The 18,789-nt window shown below is 42.6% G+C and overlaps 1 protein-coding gene across 3 annotated transcripts in view; it reads right to left on the bottom strand.

Moving 5' to 3' along the window:
* The window catches only part of FSTL4 (follistatin like 4), a 418,733-nt gene that overhangs the window by 377,195 nt on the left and 22,749 nt on the right, over positions 1 to 18,789 (bottom strand). For all 3 annotated transcript variants that reach the window (XM_043465521.1, XM_043465519.1, XM_043465520.1), the window contains exon 3: positions 3,931 to 3,964. In XM_043465521.1, the coding sequence (XP_043321456.1) occupies positions 3,931 to 3,964 (34 nt within the window). The remainder of the gene's footprint in view (positions 1 to 3,930; positions 3,965 to 18,789) is intronic.

Here is an 18,789-nt window from a genome sequence, read left to right as displayed (position 1 = left end):
TCGCCCTCCAGGCTCCCCTGAGAGTCCTTCCCACAAATCTAAATTGGAAACAAAGCTCCCCTATAAAGTTTTCTTCCAAGAGTCCCTCTTAGCTCTCTGGGCTTGGCAGTGATCATGTATGCTTAGAAATCCTTGGGTGATGAAGCGAGATCAAACCATCACCTGCCTATTAGAGAGAGGTTCAATGTCTCAGATGGACATTGGTCCAGAGGGACCTTGGCCCAAAGAACTCTTTATTCCTACTAAAATAAGCATGAAAAGGAAGGAGTCTCATGTAAGGTGCCATCTGCTCTGCTTATACCATGGGTTACTGAGAGTCAAGGGAGATAAAGAACATGAAAGCTCTCGGAAAACTTCGGAATACCTAAGATGCAATTAACATTATAACTATCTCACCACTCTGGAGAAGACAGTCACATGCTGGGGCATGTCCTGGTCTCCGTCAAAGCAGTCCCTCTTTGTGGACTCTCTAGAGCAGGGCTTGCAAAGGGCACTGTGTGGAAGCCTAGCCAGAGATGATTAAAAACAACAAATCAAGATGCCATGGGAAACTAAGTTTGGAAAATGCTGCATATTACACTCCCTTTTCAAAGTCCTATTTAACATCTTAATGACCTAAGAGATTCTGCAATAAAAATAACAACCAGCTTGATACTGAGTCCAGCATTTACCAAGTGTTTTATTTTCCTATGGCTGCTGTAGCAAAGTTCTATTAAGTAAGTGACTTAACAAGAGAAATCTGTTTTCTCCCAGTTCTGGAGGCTAGAAGTCAGAAATCAAGGTGTTGGCATGACCACCCTCCCTCTGAAGGCTCTAGGGGAGGATTCTCTGTCGCTCCTTCCTAGCTTCTGCTGACTGAAAACAACCCTTGGTGTTCCTTGGCTTATGGACTCAGTCTGCTCTATGCCTCCTTTAGAACATGCTCTTCTCCCTGTGTGTCTGTGTCCAAGTCTCTCTCCTCAAAAGGATCTCACTTATTGGATCAGGGTCCATCCTATTCCAATATGACCTCATCATAATTACACATTTGCCAGGACTATATTTTCAAGTAAGGTCACATTCACATATTCTGGGTTAGAACTTCAAAATATCTTTTCAGGAGACACAATCCAACCTATAATACCACACCTATTTGAACATGGAGCACTTTCATCAATGCATCAGCTGGGAATATCTGGATATCCACAGAACGCTTCCTAGAAGTGCCTCTGTAGAACCAAATGATTCAGCACCTCTCTTGTATATCACTGGGACAGGATCAGAGTGAAAAAATACATATACAAGGCAATTTTTAAATTTGCACTTAATTCAGGAAATGATTGTTGAGCAACTATAGGCCCCGGGTTAAGGCCTTGAGGAATTTAGGAGTGAAAGAGGGGAGGGTCTCAGCTCTCAGGAAATGAATGACTTAACTCCCAGGTAAAGTAGGGTGAGCAAAACTCTTCAGAGAGAGCATTGGAAGGGATAAGAGAGAGGTGGGATTTCACAAAGACAAGGGACAGAGAGCAGGCAGGCTGCAGGAACAATGCATGAGGCAAGAAAGCCGGGCTAGTCTGAGAACCATGACAGCGCTGGATGGGAGCAGCAGAGGGGGAATAAGGCACGGAGCCCATCTGAGGCACACGGTGCATTCGCGTCACCCTCAGGATCTCCAACACAACCGTGACTTAGCCTGGACTCCATTTCCACTGCTAATACTAGCCCCCTCACTTCTCACTCCACAGACTTAATCAACAGCTTCCAAAAGTTACAGAGTGTAAAGTGGCAATTGGTCATCCATGTGTAGCTATGAACCCTGGTTGGAGCTGATATCCTGAGTCAGATGTTACATAAAAACAAAAACAGAAAAATATCTTAGGTTTTGTGGTCCAGAGGCTACCCCTCTAGACCTTTCCAGGATCTCCTGGGCCTGGTAAACTAGGCAGAAAAATTCATTATTTGCTCCTCTTTCAGTGCCAGATCAAGTCAAAGCTAAGTGTTCATTGCTAGACAAGAACGTCTTATTTGTGTATGTAGGAATATTTATTGAAATATTCACAGCACTTCTACTATTTTTATACCCATACACATACACTGTTCTGGGGAAGATTAACAACCCTACTACCCAAGCCATTGAATCTCAGACTTAAAAAATACTCAGAACTGACCTATAAGGTCCCACTCTTCCTTCCTTCCTGCCAGGTTATAAGCACTGACATTAAGGCACTGGGCTATTGCAGGAATTTTCAAACACTCAACTTTGACAGAAGTAAGCAAGAAACATCAGCTCACAGAAGGAAGAAAAATGTTTCTGTTATATCAAGACAAATTTACCAGTACAAACCCAAGGCATGTGTTCCCAATAAGCCAGTTATGAAAGATGCTGCTTCAGGAAAGAAGAGGGTTATGGGAAAATAGAGTACAGCCTAACCATGCCTTTGCTCATCCTGAGACACTTATTCTTCTAGGAATTTGGAGTCTAAGGTACAATAAGGTCTTTTATGCCTTTGAGTAAAAATACACATGGTTTTCTCATATCCTAGCCTTATTATTTAAAGACATTTCTAACACAAGAACAGTCAGAGTGCAAAACAGTTAAGCTCATATGTGAGTCCATAAAGCAAATGGTGCTGTGCACCAAACAATCACACGCACTCAGGAGTAATGGAATGAACAGTATTCTAAACCAAAGTTCACGCCAACTTGTCTCCTAATAGCTATTTTTCTCCAGGTCATAATATCCATTGCGAACACAACTTTGAATCAGAAACAGGCCTTCCCTGCCCCACCCACCTTCATCCAGTATCATTTGATTTTGATGTCCAAACGATGTGGTTTACGCTATGGATGCAGTTCAGAGGACGCTGAGCCCCAAAACCAGAGACAATGGCGAATGAGAGTGAAAGCCAGAAAGTTCAGCCTAGAGCTCGATTAACCAGATCCTTTGAATCCAGGATTCCAGTACTGCAGACAGCAGCAAACAACTGGTTCTATGAACCCATCAGGATAGACAGTATGGAAAGTTAAAGTCTAGAGACACACTTCAGTAACATGGCCCTTCTGTGTTTTTCATTGTGTTGCATAAAATAAGAGTTAACCAAAAGGCAAGGTTTTTAGATTTGAAAATCTGTATGGTATTTTCTTACTTCTAATGATTGGTGCTCTTTTTGGAGACAATACCACCAAGAAGGAGGTGGCTATAGCTAAAACCAAAGGCCAGACCCTAGACCGAGAACTCACTTTGGTTCCTAACTTCATCCTCCCATCCCTGAAATAAAGGGATCACTGGTGGTGATTTCCGTAAATCATACAAAAGACACTCTCTTATTAGAGACTAGGTATCACTGAAAGCAAATAAGAGTAACTTCAATTTCCAGTAAAAGATTTCAGAAATTACCACCCATACATATTTACCTCAGTAATCAGAAAACAGATGCACTAGAGGAACTCTGGCAGGGAAAATAAAACATTGTGGAGTTGTTTTCAAAAGGAAAATTAATTACTTATATCTATTTCAGCTTAACTAAAGTTGTAAAAATCTAATCAGAAATATTTTTCACAATGGCACCTTTTCCCAGTTATTGAAATACCTCTAACCATAAACAATTTTTTTACTGTTGATGTAGTTTTCACCAGGTTAAATTAAATAATTATTTCAAACTTCACTCAAAAATGAGGCTTCTTTTGAGAGACTGCAAACATTATCATGAATGAGCCAGTTCCCTAGACCCCATCTCTGATACCTGAAGGTAGAGGACAGTTCTCACAAGCAAACTTCGGCCTCCGTTCCTGCAGTCCCTGAGGCAAGTGCCAGGTAGTCAGCACCCAGAACAGGTCACATGAAATTTCAAAGAACAGGCTGCCCACAGTCTCAAGTTAATCTTAACTTTAACAAACTACATCCATATGCCCACAATGAGAATGAAATGAGTATGAGTGCATCTTCCCTACCTTCTCTTCTTGTGACTTCAAGGCTTCTGGATTCCTGCAAGACAAGAAAGATTTGGTGTTTTTGAAGAATAATTTATATGTAGAAATACTTGCAAATACCTCACCTCTTGTTAGACATTCATTCACAGAAGGTTGAACAATCTCATAAGTAAGACATTCAGCAGTGTTGGGGCTACTAACTCTCAACATATACGTACACATCTTTAAGTGTAAATCAGCTGCTGCTTTGCTGGCTTAAGCAAAAATACTGTTAATCATGCAGTTTTTAATGAGCAGACTCAACTCTCATGGTCTTCCTTATATGGAAGCTGGGCTGGTTCTAATTGTTAGGAAATACCTTGTTTTAAGTTGAATTCCCACCCTCAACCTAGACTGTGTTTGTGGGGAAAACATAAGTAGACAGGAGCCAGAATGATGTGAGCAGTAGCAGGCTGTGATTTGTGGTGCCATGGTAAAGACCATTATTGTTCCTGTGCAGGTCACTGGCATGATCTGGTGATTGATCACGCTCCTCGATAGTTTCCAAAGTGTGGGAAACTATGGATAATTTGGATAGCCGCTCCATGCCACTGGACTAGATTAAGCCTTGGCTCTTCTTAATTCAATCTTATCCTCCTGCAATGTGCAGAGCAATGAGCAAAGTGTTTCAGAAATTACATAGGTTAAAGACAGAGCCCCTGAATTGACGATATTCACAGTTGAACAGAAGGGTACAGAACAAACAAAAATTACTGAGAAATAAAGAGGAGATTTTGCTTTGATGAATACCAATATGTTCACTATCAAATGAAAAACGTAAGAAAAAAAGGTTTTTTAAAGAACCTTTGCAAATAGCATGGAAGAATGGGAAGGTTTTCAGATAGCAGTATGGGAGGGAGGGTGTACCAGGAAGAGAGAATAGCTTGAGAAAAGGCAGAAAAGTACAAGGCATGGTCAGGCAGCAGGAAAAGGCCCAGTGAGAAGTAATGCAGGGAAAGGCTGAAACCTACTGTGGTTTCATGACTAGTAAAAAGCGTCTACAATCTGTTATAAATGACCCGGTTACGATAAAGAGCCTAATATTAAGATTAAGGTGAAAATCCATTCTAGCAACTGAAGAACAGAAAGAAGGTCAAATACCTTAGCATTAGTATGTCTTTCATACCTTAGCATTCTCGTCTAGTATTCTTACGGGGCGAGGAAGGAGGAGCCAATATTGGGAAGGAAACTTGCGGAGGCACTGAAAGATTGTCCTGTCTTGCCTAAATTACACTTTCTGACTGCCATCTCTGTAACGAGTAAAAAGGCCAAGTGGAGACCAATGGAAGACCATGTTACAGGCCAGCAGCATAGCAGCACGGCACAATTATCCAAACAGGCTTCCCAAATGCTGGTTCTTCATAAGCTCAAGGTTCAAAAGAGGGAACTTGGAGAACAACAACTGGAACAAGAGATGCCAAAGGCACAAAGCAGATGATGTACTAAGTGAACCCAGCTCTTTCTACACTGCTGCTCAGACTCTGCTCTAGGGGCTGGCACCTCCATCCCTGGAAGTAACTAGCATTTGTGGAACAGGAAATCAACCGTTATAGCTCAAGAAAAAAACCTTATGGGAATTTTATTGTAATTGTATAAAATTTATACATTACCTTAGGGTACGTTGACCTCTGCATAACGTATCTCCTTATTTAACATGGTATTTTTAATAATTTGTTCAAGTCTATTTTTATTTCTTTCAAGAGTATAATTTTCCTGTATATATTTTGAAAATGTCTTTATTACATACTTTTTGTTATCAGGAATGGAATTTGTCTTTCATTATATCTTATAACTGTTTCTTGTTTGTATATTTGACAGCAATTGAGGTTTACATATTGATAAAACCAACCACTTGACTGAATTTCTTATTGTTTGTAATAGGTTTCAAATGACACTTTTGGCATCTCCATTTGTTAATTTATACAATCTGCAAATAGCAATGATTTTCTTTCTTTCTTCCAGTTTCTATTGTTGCTTACTCTAGTCTTATTCTCATAGCTAGTTCTTTCACTGATGTTAAGAATTTTGAACATAGTGAGCATCCTGGTCTTCTTTCTGATTTTAAGAAGAAAACCTGTAGTGTTTCCCAATCAAGTAAAATGCTGGCTTTTGGCCCAAGCATGTTTATCATATTAGTGAAATCTATGCATATTTTATAGACTTTTAAAAATAAACTTATGTTCTAGCTTGTCCCCTTACTTGCTTATTTATTGGTTCTTTCCCTCCACTGGAATGTGAGTTGGGATGGTGCCAATATCTTTCTCACTCTTGCATTTTCAGTGTTATTTATAATAGGGCAGATGCTCAATACATATTTGTTGAATGAAAATAAATGTGTGTTGAATTTAACCAAATAATTTTTCTGCACTTATGGAGATATCCTATGATGTTTTTCTCCTCAGCTCTATTAATTAGATGGCTTTTCTAGTAGATTTCATAGTAGTCAATTATATCTATATTTATGGAGTAAGCTTTTCTTAATCATGATGTTTTTTAAAAAATATGCTGCTAGATACTGTTCACTATGATTTTAAACACATTTTTGCATTAGTATTCACAAATGAGATTGAGCTATAATTTTAGGTGTCATTTTTCTCAGTTTCAGGAATTAAAATTATATTAGCTTCATATACTGGATTTGGAAGTTTCCCTTTTATTATGCATTGAAATAGTTTAAATAAAAGTGGAGTTATCTGACCTTTAAGGTTTCTGCAACTTTATTTCTCAGATATTTATTAAAAAGTAGAGGAAGTAGAGGGTCAGAGAGGTTAAAATTTGTCCAAGTTCTCACATTTTGGTCCATGGCCAGCTGGGGTTTAAATTCCAAAGTCTAATTGCAAAGCTTATGCACAAAACATTCTAACTCCACTCAATTAATAGTGTGAAAATTAGATGAGATAGACTTCTGCTTCAGGCTATGAAAGAATAGCTTGTATTAGGCCAATCCTTCTGCTAATAACAACTACAAAAATTGGATAAATAACAACAACAAAAAAAGTTTTTGAAGGCATGTGAGAGCAACAAAGGCAGACAGAACTTAGCCAATATTTGGAGAGAAAAAAAGGGTTTGGTGGAGAGCCCCATATTTACTGCCAGATTTTCCCTTTGGGGAATTTGTGGTTTTTCATACAGGCCAACCAAAGTAATATTCTGGAGCTTAAAGTAGCCTCACTGAGTTGGGCGATACCTGAGTTGAGGCTATAAAAGCGACCAAAACTTGAGGGTCTGCAATCCTAGGAAAGGGAATCAGAAATAAATGAACTCAATAATCTGCACAGCCTCCTCTTGAGTTACATTATTATGTTTGAATTGGATATATAAAGAGCAAGAGGTTGAGAAACAAGCAAAAAATTCGCCTCAAACAAACTAAAAAATAAACTAAACCACGAAAAACAGATTTTGACAGTATCATGGTGCTCGGAAGACAAAAATTAAGCTCTCAAAGAAACAGTGGTCCTGGTAAATGCAGCTGACTTTCAGTTAAAATCATATATTCTCAAAGAATTTCTATTCCTGAGTAGATCAAGATGATCTGCCAGCATTCTGTATCTAACAAACAAAAGTAAGTCCTCTCTGAGAGACAATAAAGTAATCCATACACCATATAATTTTTCATAGTTTTGACATAAAACTAAAAAATTGTAAGCTATCTCTCCAGAAAAAAAAGGCGGGGGCAATATTCAGGATGAGAAGAGAGTTGAAATTCAGGGTCTACAGCCATGATGAGCCACGTGCAAGTCCCCACATGGCAAAGGAAGGAGAATTCTTTTATAGAGGTGAAAACTATTGATAAGTTGAGAGGGTAATAGTAAACATAGAGTTAATGGCTTTTCATTGGCTAGGTTGTTGCCAGGAAACAAAAGAAGTCTTTCTTTTTCCTTTTGAATTCTGCTTTTGTCACAGGGTATGAGAACTCCCCCTTCTTGTCTCTCAGCTCTATTTAATTGAAGCCTTTATTAATTTTTTTTAACAATACATAATGTCCAGCATCCAAACCAAAATTACTAGGCATGATGGGAAACAGTATCAAATGACTAAAATTCAATAAAACAGACAGCATAAACTGATCCACAGGTTATCCAGACTTCAGAATTAACAGACACAAGCTCTAGAATAATTATGACTAATATGTTCAGGAAAACAGAAGATGCTGCATTTCACCATAAAATTGAAATTAAAATAAGAATCAAATGGAAATCCTAGAACTAAAAAATAAATGACTGTCAGATTCAACAGGAATCTAACAGAAGACTAAACACAATTAAACAGAGGATTAATAAGCCAGAGCCTAGGTCAGTAGAAAATAACCATACTGAAGATCTGAAAGGAAATAATAAAGAGTAGAAAACACAGGCGTATGAGAGACATTATGGAGCATGATGAGAAGTTCTAACAAGTATGTAACTGAAGTATCAGATAGAGGAAATTAGGCAGAATCAATATTTGAAGAGATGCTTGAAAAATTTCCAAAATTGATGAAAGGCATCAATCTAGACATTTAGGAATCTCCACAAACTCTAATCAAGATAAATACAATGAACACCGTAACTAGGTCCTCATGAAAATATAGTTGAATATTCAAGGACAAAAAGAAAAATATTTAAAATAGCCAGAGAGTGGGTGGTGGAGATGGAGAGGGCATATCACCTACAAAGATCTGATAGCCATCTTTACAGCAGAATATGATGGAACCAGAAGAGGATCTGCAATCCTAGAAAAGGGAAACAGAAAGAAATGAACTCAATAATCTGCACAGCCTCCTCCTGAGTTATATTATTATGGTTGAGTTGGATACATAAATTCAGTGACATCTTTAAATGAAACGACATCTTTAAAATTCTGGAAAACTTTGAATTCTATACCCAGTGAAAGGATATTTATAGGGTAAAATAAAGATATATCTAGACAGACAAAAACTGAGAGAATACATTGTCAGCAGATTAATACTAAGAGCAATACAGGGAAACACTCTGGACAAAAGGAAAGTGTTTTCAGATGAGTGCATAGTTGTCCAAGAAGTAATAAAGATCAGAAAGAGTTAAAAAATGAACAGATCTAGTTCTGGCTGCTTAACACAACAACAACAATGCTGTCTAAGGTAATACTATTTATAGGACTAAAAAGCATGATGATATGATCACAAAGTCAGGAGGTCAAGTGGAATTTAAGTATTACCATCCTATTAATATCTAAAAAATGGTTAAAGCAATGCTATAAGGTCAAAGGAGTGGGATCACAAAAAACTAATTCCCCCCCAAAAAGACAAGAGAAAAGGGGAAAAGGAATAAAGAAGAAAGAGGAATACATTAGATTTATAATGATAAAAGAACAATTTAATAGGAATTAATAGCAATTCTAAACTTGTACACACCTAACTACATAATCTGGAGGGGTGGGATGTGGGGGAGGGGATGTGAGAGAGGTTCAAGAAGGAGGGATATATGTATACTTACAGCTGATTCACGGTTGTACAGCAAAAACATCGTAAAGCGATTATACTCCAATTTAAAAAATAAGTTTAAAAAAAAGATGGTTTCTAAGGGTACTGGGAATGTTCTAAATTACAATCTTGGTGGTAGTCACTTGGGTGTGTTCACCTTGTAAAATTTAATGGAGTTCTACTCTACATTTAAGATGTGTCCACTTCCCAATTGATACAAGTCAATCGAAAATTTAAAAATATATTAGGACAAAGTACTCATAGTACACAGCAGAAATTTGTTAAAGAAGGGGAATAAATCCCATGCCCTAATTTACAGATGAGGGCGGTTCTCCAGGAGGAAAGGCTACAGCTTGCTAAATTGTCACAGGGTAGCAAGTGGCCAGGGCAAGGCTAGACTCAGTCTTGGAAATCCTACCACCATGCTTTGCTGTGTGTGCTACGTCACTTCAGCCACGTCTGACTCTTTGCGACCCCATGGACTGTAGCCCACCAGGCTCCTCTGTCCATGGGATTCTCCAGGCAAGAGTACTGGAGCGGGTTGCCATGCCCTCCTCCCGGGGATCTCCCCGACCCCAGGGTCGAATCCACAGCTCCTGCAGCTGCTGCACTGCAAGCAGATTCCTGACCACGGAGCCGCCTGGGGGGCCCACTGTGTTCCGCTGCCTCAAAGTAAATACTCAGTGAATACTCTGGAAACAAGTGACAGGAACTAAAAGATGGAACTCTGAAGTCAGATGGATCTGGGCTGGATCCCGGCTTACTCCTGATGGCCACAGCCCTGCCACCTTTGGTTAATTATCTCGCCTTGCTGAGCCTCAGTTTGTTCATCTGTGAAATAAGGGCAGGAATGGTGCCTTCTTCACAGAGTTGTTGGGAGGATTAAGTGAAATATAAGCCTGTAGCACACTTGGCATGGTGGCTGGCATACAGTAGTCCTGAATCGCTGGCCATCACCATCTTCATTGCCATTAATGAAGATAACAAAGGCGGAGAAATAGTAAGATCACTTGGGGAGGGAAATGAGTTCAATGTCTCCACCAATTATTGTGGCTCAATCAGAATGTCCTCCCAGTACTTGAAAAAGTACTCCCCCAAAACCTGTAGCAGAACTGAACAGAATAGAATTCACTGGCAGAAGTGACACCAAGACCCCAAATGCTTTGCTTAAGGAAGAAATTATCTGCTGCAGAAGCTTCAAACCAGATGGTTATAAATGAGAGTTAGCACATGGGCATTATTTAACGACTAAATTTCTTTAACTAAAAATCTAATTTTATTATGGTATAAATCACACTTTCTTGAAGTAGGGAATTAATTTTAGATTTTTCATTTAGTGTTCATAACCTTTCCACGAATTTGACAGCCAAATCATTTAAAACGTCATTTAACCAATACAATACAACAGCTTTATTCCTCATTGTGCCCTTCCTGAATCCATTATCTTCCACTATAACGTAGGAGAACTTAAGTAAAAAATTACCATCCCATAAAGCTGTATTTTATTGTGCAGTTGAACTGCATAATCTTTATTTTTGAATCAATATAATGTGAGTGCTGAGTAATATTTTTCATAATCCAAAAATCTATTACACATTCTCAGCTACCAAAAACGTAGTTTGCAAGCTGCTGAAAGAGGACAAATGAAGACCCTCAGATTCTGTGCCTGGATCCTTTTCATCCATCTTAGGCGGTGCTTGGGATCTTAGGCTGTATGTGAGGCTCAGGAAAAGAAGGGTGGACCTTGGCCCCAGATCAAATGCACCCCTCCTTGGCCATGAATCCAGTCATCCTTGGTTAGAGAATAAGTCTCAATTTATCACTCAAAATGTTATGGGATTCAGTGGCTTCTGGGAAAATGTTGGCTCTGTGAGTTAGCCAAGTGGGAATCAAAACACCCACTGCTCAGAAGAGGAAGCCACGGAATCATGAAGCTGAATGAAGCTTGATGCGGCCAGGGTTTTGCAGACAAAGCAGAGGTGAGTCTCATGCGGATGGGGCTGAGGGCATCTGAGGGCTGGGCAGCTGCAGGCTCAGCCCTGCCAGGGTCCTGGTGGTGAGCCCATGACTGGCAGCACCTCAGTCCAGCATCAGGGGAGCTGAGGAAGCCCCCTGCTTCAGAGTTCCTCAGGCTCCTACTGCCTGGAGAAGCTACGAGAGGAAGCCCATGTGCTCAATTTATAAATCACTCGGTACAGTTGGGATGGAAGCTTGCTAACAGCACTCATCACTACTGAAATTCTGACATCTAAATTCTAAGGTTTTCATGTCTGAGATGCTCTTAACACTAATGCTTCTTTAACAACCCTTCTTACAATCTTTCATTTACTCATCTGAATTTTAAAAACTTGACTCTTAACGACTTTGATTTTTGCTAGCAGGACACCACTCTGCAATTAAAGCCTTCACATGGACAGGGAGAACACAGTGAAATAAAGGGATGCCTTATGTAGCATGTATTCGATCACTGCCTCCCGCTTATTGAGCATATAACAAGCATCTGGTATGCTTTATCTCACTTCTATGGTTCAGGTAAAGGCAGAAGGAAAACCACTGTGTTGTTAGATTTGCCAGAGCATCACGTCAGGGCCTTCGAAGCTGGATGAGGAGAGAATTAGGGGATTAACCCTGAACTCAAGAGCCAGCCTGAGAGCCAAGGTGAGTAATCCCGCTAACAACAGGATTTCCTGGAGGGTGTAGGGGGGGCTGTCTGAACATCAGCTTTCTCCTCCAGTCATGTGGAGCCCACGGCAAGAGCTTGAGGAAACTATCAACTAGGAGGTGCCTGCTCCTGAGGAATGCCACCTCGTCGAGGGGTCGGAGCTCATCTCCTACCTCCCTGAGAACAGCGCCATGTGCTAGGAGCCCTCTGGGTGGAGCGGTGTGTCCTCTCAGGGACACTGCCTTGCAGGCGGGAAAGGCACAGCTGATCACCCTACACCTCAGGATGCTGAGAGAGCAGAGGGCGCTGGGCACAGGCAGGGTTGTTCCCCCTCGCAGCCCACAGGCTTCCCAATCCAGTGAAGCCTCCCTGGCCTCTATCAGGAAACCAGGCATGGAATCGCTGGGACATATGACCACACAGGCAATGAAAAGACCTTCTCCACATTTCAGGGCTGAAATGTGGACCCCATACAGTGAGCAAGTTCTGTGTCCCTTCTACTTCCTGTCCTACAATAAGTGGATCAGTGTAAGCAAACTGGTGTGTTTACACAGGACCCAAGTGTTTATTGGAGGTTTATCAAAACAAATGGAAGAGACCATGCATGGATAATTTTGAAAAAATATCACAGAAATCTCTTTATGATTAAGCTATAGGCATCTTTTTTTAAGTCATTGATATGAACCCACCTATAGCCTCCCTGTGGGGAACACTTATGAGGAATATTAATTTCCTTATGTCCATGGAGGAGATGGAAACAAGACCCTCATAGCCTCCAGGGGGTCTGAGTAGCCTGTTACTAGTAAGTGCACCAGCAGCCGCAGCGCTGAGGGAGCTGCCCAGACACCTGCCACTCCAGCTTCCCCATCTGTGAATGGGCAGATCAGACTGCCCAGACAGGATGAATTTAGGTGACAATTCAGAAACACAGGCAGAATCCCTCAGGCAGTTTTGCTCAGCACTTTCTGATGAGGAACTTAGAGGGGCTGCATTGGAGGAAGTTGTGATGCTCTAAAGAGAAAAGTATTAATGGTGATTATGAGACACCAGAGAGAAAAGAAAGAATGAGACTATTTGCCAGGCCTTCAGAAATTAAGGTGACTTGGATGTTAAATTTCTTGTTTTTAGAAGCAAAGAATGAATAGATTTATCATCTGAGCATTTAAGGATTTTAAATTCTCAGTATTACTTAAAGCTATATATTAAAGGTTATTCATTTACAAAAAAAAAAAAAGTTGGCTCTGGATTTAAAATTGTCTTCTGTGGCAAATCTACCAAAGTGACAGTACAAGTAAACATTAAATTACATTTGATGGAATAAATGTCAATGACAAATAGATCAGTCCAGCTTGTTAAACACCATCATCTGCACACAGCCAGATGAAAAGACTGAGAAGGAAGAGGGGCACTTTCCAGCTTCATCTTTCTGACAACCCAACAGATTAAAAACTGATTAAGTTTTTTATTTAGAAAAGTATAGCACAGTATCGTTTCTGCTTGAGGACAAGCAATCACCCCACGCAGGTCTCTTCTAAGAGTTAGCAGCATGAGGCTCTAACTCAGCACCCCAGGGACCACCCCATTAACTAGCATGGGGCTCTAACTCAGCACCCCAGGGACCACCCCATTAACTAACAGTCTTCCTCTCCAGGGACACCAGACAGGCTCGACAAAGCCCAGCCCACCACGCAGAGCTGACTGACTACAACGTGCCACAGTCACACAGGACTGCCACTAACTAGGCCCCATCTAGCCCCCCCACGGCCTGCATCGCATTCCTCTTTCATCCCACCACAGGGTCTGGCCTGTCACAGACCCTCAAAAGATGGATTGCAAGGAAGAAGTCAGTTTCTTTCACGGTCTCCTGAGGAGAGTATGGGGTTAGTGAGGATCTCCTCTGGGCTCGTGGAACACACTGACTGCCGTTGAAGTCTGACTTTCCGTATTTTCCATTTTTAGCCAAGTTTCCACAGGATCAGGGACAGCCAAGGATGCCTTCCTTATTCTGGGAGGTCTAATGCCCACCAGCTGTCCTATCCTGTGTTCTAGTCATCCGTGAGCCACAAGACAATCAAGACCACGTTACAAGTATTCGGGGAGAACAGGTGGCCTCTGGGTAAGGGACAGGAGTTTATGTTTTAATTATCCATTATCCCCTCCAGGTACCACCCAATAGATAATGTAATTTAACATAAACCTGTTTCATATGATATTCAAACCTGTTACTTTTTTTCTTCTGCCAGCTATAAGCCCACAATAAGGTTTAGAATAATCTGTGTCTGAAAAATTAAGAGACAAAAGAGGGGAAAGGGGCTGCCCTCTGGCAGAGTTCTCATGTCTATTTTTCATTCTTGCTTTTACACATGGAGTGGGGGTGGTCACAGATAGAGATCATCTGACTTAAAGATGCAGAAAGTTACAGAGCCATGGTGGGGCTCTTTTTTCCACCCACAAACCACACAATATTTATTGAATAATAAATGTGTAGCACACAATTCAGCTGTATTTTTTTTTACATTCATTCATTTTTTCATTTGGCAACTTCTGTCACATTAGCTGAGTAACCTGGAAGCGGTCTGTTGCCTATTTTCTAAAAGGCTCTTCCATCACTACCTGCATCACTCACAGTCTTAGAGTTTCAGAGTTGACTTTAGAGAGTAGCTACAATTTGCCTGGCAGACCACACTGAGATTGGTAATTGGCCGCTTGTCTTTCCCATTTGAACCTAAGTCTGCAGCCCAGACATACTGCTTTATCGGCACAAGTACGAAAGAAAAAAAGGCAGGTAATGGGTAAGAAGGCGAGGACACAAATGACAGGCACACTCATTTCCTCCAAAAGAAACAGTGAAAACCCCTTGGTCCAAGTGCCACAACCAGAGTCTCTCATCTTGCCCAGAAACAATCCCCTCCTCCCTGGTCCTCCTGCTTGGCCAGTGGCCCTTCTGCCCTCTGGAGCATAAACTCTACTTCCTCATTTATCACTTCCTGCTTCTGCAGGCTCATCCTTGCAGAGCATTTTTGTCAGGCCTTATCTTGCCATTCCCATCACCTTGATTCTCCCTAAGACATACAGCCCCTCACCCAGCATTCCCAGCAGAGCTCCTGGTAATTCTCCTGCCCAGTTCATTTATTCTTACCGTCATCTGCCCATGTATTTGTTCATTCAGTAAATACTGACTGACCCGGGGACACAGCAATGCCAAGACAGTCACAACCTTTGTCCCCATGAGGCTTGTGATCTCACGCAGAGAGACAGACAACAAACAAGCAAATGAAATGTACAGAACATGTCACAGTAATAAGTGCCGTGGTCATAGACAAAGAAGGGAAGGGAAACAGAATGACAGAGGGGTTTTCTACTTGTGACAAGGAGGGCCCCTCCAGGGGCAGTATTGATTACAGACCTGTCCCCTGCTCCCTGCTGTGCACAGCACAACCTTCCTCTGCTCAGGACCATTCAGTCATCCCTTCAAGCCACCACAGAGAGTGAAGAACTAGAGAGCCTCTTGATGAAAGTGAAACAGGAGAGTGAAAAAGTTGGCTTAAAGCTCAACATTCAGAAAGCTAAGATCATGGCATCCAGTCCCACCACTTCATGGCAAATAGATAGGGAAACAGTGGAAACAGTGACAGACTTTATTTTTTTGGGCTTCAAAATCACTGCAGATGGTGACTGCAGCCATGAAATAAAAAGGCGCTTACTCCTTGGAAGAAAAGTTATGACCAACCTAGACAGCATATTAAAAAGCAGAGAGATTACTTTGCCAACAAAGGTCCATCTAGTCAAGGCTATGGCTTTTCCAGTAGTCATGTATAGATGCGAGAGAGAGTTGGACTATAAAAAAAGCTGAGTGCTGAAGAATTGATGCTTTTGAACTGTGATATTGGAGAAGACTCTTGAGAGTCCCTTGGACTGCAAGGAGATCCAACCAGTCCATCCTAAAGGAGATCAGTCCTGGGTGTTCATTGGAAGGACTGATGCTGAAGCTGAAACTCCAATACTTTGGCCACTTGATGTGAGGAACTGACTCATTTGAAAAGACCCTAATGCTGGGAAAGATTGAAGGCGGGAAGAGAAGGGGACGACAGAAGATGAAATGGTTGGATGGCATCACCAACTCAGTGGACATGAGTTTGAGTAAGCTCTAGGAGTTGGTGATGGACAGGGAAGCCTGGCGTGCCACAGTTTATGGGGTTGCAAAGAGTCAGACACGACTGAGCAACTGAACTGAACTCAAATCACCACACAAACCCTCATCTCCATTCTCATCTCCCTGTCCACAGCTGTGGCACCAGCAGTAAGAACTAGCAATGGAAGCAGTCATGACCCCAGAAATAGCAGCGAGTGTGACGAGGGCCACTTCTGTTTGCTGAGCTCTCTCCACACCCACCTTCCTCAATTTTCATAGCCCCTCCTCCACCACAGATGAATCCCCAGTGCCACCTGTGAGCCTCTACCACCATGCCTCCCACTCAACTCTTGGCAATCTTTGATTGTTGTCTGGATAAATAATTAGCCTGGGCTCCTGTGGGTATCCGCTTCTGTACAGGGAGATAAATCTGCTAACACCCTTTGATTAGAAAGCACTTTCATTGTACCACTATAAACTTGTATTAAAAATGGAACCTAAAGTAGTTTAAATTAAATGAGTTATATATAATTAAAAAGCCTTTAAGGCACAATAAGGCTCCTTTTCAATTTTCTTTTATAACAGAATCAGAAAGAAAGGCACCCGATGGTCAGCATAGCTGGACTGCTATTCACTTAGTAGCTGGCCCTTCCGAAAGTGCTAGATAAAAGCGACAGTTTTCTCCTGTCCTTCCCCAGCTGCACTTAAGTAGGACACTCCAGAGTCTGCTCACCCACGAGATGACATTCAGAGCAGTGCCTAGAAGGTGGTCGTGAGAATAGAACAAGGTGTGTGTGAAGAACGCTGAGCATCACTGCTCAGCTGGAGAGACGTCTACCCTCCACCTACTGGTCAGGAGCCAGGCCAGCCTTAGGCACCCATGCCTCCCAGAGGGCCTTGCACTTGGGGCAGAGGCACATGAGACTTTGTCTCCAATAGCTGGAACCGTCTCTCTCCCTGAAGAGCATTTGCTGAGAAGGACAACTCTGAGGGTATTCAATCTATACTTCCTCCATAAGCTAACCCAGTGGTTCTCGAACAGGGATATTTTAGGCAATCCAGAGTTCAGACCATACACCAGACCAATTAAAAATCATAACCTGGACAGGCACAGACACTGTACACAGAAGCACTGATATCTCTTTCCCAGCAAGATTTGGTAAAGCAGGTGGATAACAGGGCAGGCCTGGGCTCTCTTTCCCTGGGAAACCATGCAACCCTAGTATCCAGATCTCAGCAGCTATTGGGTGCAGGTGGGAAGGGCAGGCTCAGCACCAGAGCTGAGAGCCTCCCCAGGGATGGGGAGAACAGGGTGACTGGCCTGGAGGACGTGAGTTGGCTTTAAATGGTTGTGAAGTGCCCATCTGGGTGCCAGCACCTTGGGTCTACAGCTCCAAGATGCTAACGTCCACCTTAGTGACCACAGCTGTAAGCTGGGATTCAAGGTAGTGCCTGTGAGACTGCTAGGAGACCTTACAGAGGAAGGGTGCTTGGTGGCTGCTGTAGCTTACCAGTTCCCAGCTACGGACACCATCTGGGAGACTGTCCAGCATCGCCCTGTCCGCAACCCCGAGCACAGTGCCCAGAACCAAACAGGTACTCATCAGTGTCTTGGGGTCCCTGGAGTAGGGAGGGGCCAGCAGTTCTGCTGCCGCAGTGGGCAATGACGGGCAGAGACAGGGTGCAGGATGGCTCCATCAGTTGATACAGTGTCAATCGTGAACCACCAACACCCAGCCAGAGCTGTTCCTTCACTCCTCTTCTTGCACCCACCCCAGGCTATCTTCCCTGACCTTCTCTGATCCTCTGGTGCTGCCCATGAGCTGACTGGCTCCAGCACACTCAAATGCCAGGATTCCTTCCCCTTGGGGCTCTATAGTGGGCACTCTGTATACTGTATAGTGGGGGCCTGCCCCGCCCCTACAGCTGCCCTTCCCTCCTCATCCATGGGGCAGGAGCCAAGACTTCCTGATGTGCTCACCCACCGGGAGGAGGCAGGCCTATTTCCACAGGAGCCAGCACCGGCTCCCACAGCTGAGCCAACCTCAGTGCCCTGTGTACCTGGGACTGCCCTACCACTCCCGCCTCTGGGGAAGAGAGGACCACCCTCCATGACAGCCTCCCTCCAATAACAGGAACATAAGGAACTCTGGCTATAACCCAGCACTGACCCCCTTGCTCTCTTCCAGGGGCTGGTAGAAGAGTCAGCAATCACCAACGTTTTCCCACTGGGATTACTGACCCTCCAGAAACCTGTATCTGACAGTAATCGCCTTGGTCACCGATGCTGGGACTCTTGCCTCTTCCCTAAAGTCAAGGTCCCAGAGTTCAGCTTCTGAACCCTTGACAGTTCTCAACCCTTAGGCACTTTCCAAGGCCAATTCTTAGAAGCAGAAATAGGGAAAACTACTCACCACTATCACGCTTAGGCCTCCAACCAGAGCCCAGACATCCAGCTTTCTACATGCACAGGCACAGCAGTGGGCCTGGCCAGGCTCTGCCCTACACGAGGGCAGATGCTCAGGGGTCCACAAGGCAGTGGCTGCAAAGTCCTTGTTAGACCCCCTTGAAGAAGGGAAGAAAGTAGGCTAAGAGATGTTAATTCTT

This window comes from Cervus canadensis, chromosome 4 (assembly GCF_019320065.1).
Source record: "Cervus canadensis isolate Bull #8, Minnesota chromosome 4, ASM1932006v1, whole genome shotgun sequence".
NCBI lineage: Eukaryota > Metazoa > Chordata > Mammalia > Artiodactyla > Cervidae > Cervus > Cervus canadensis.
This window is presented reverse-complemented; position numbering and strand designations above follow the sequence as displayed.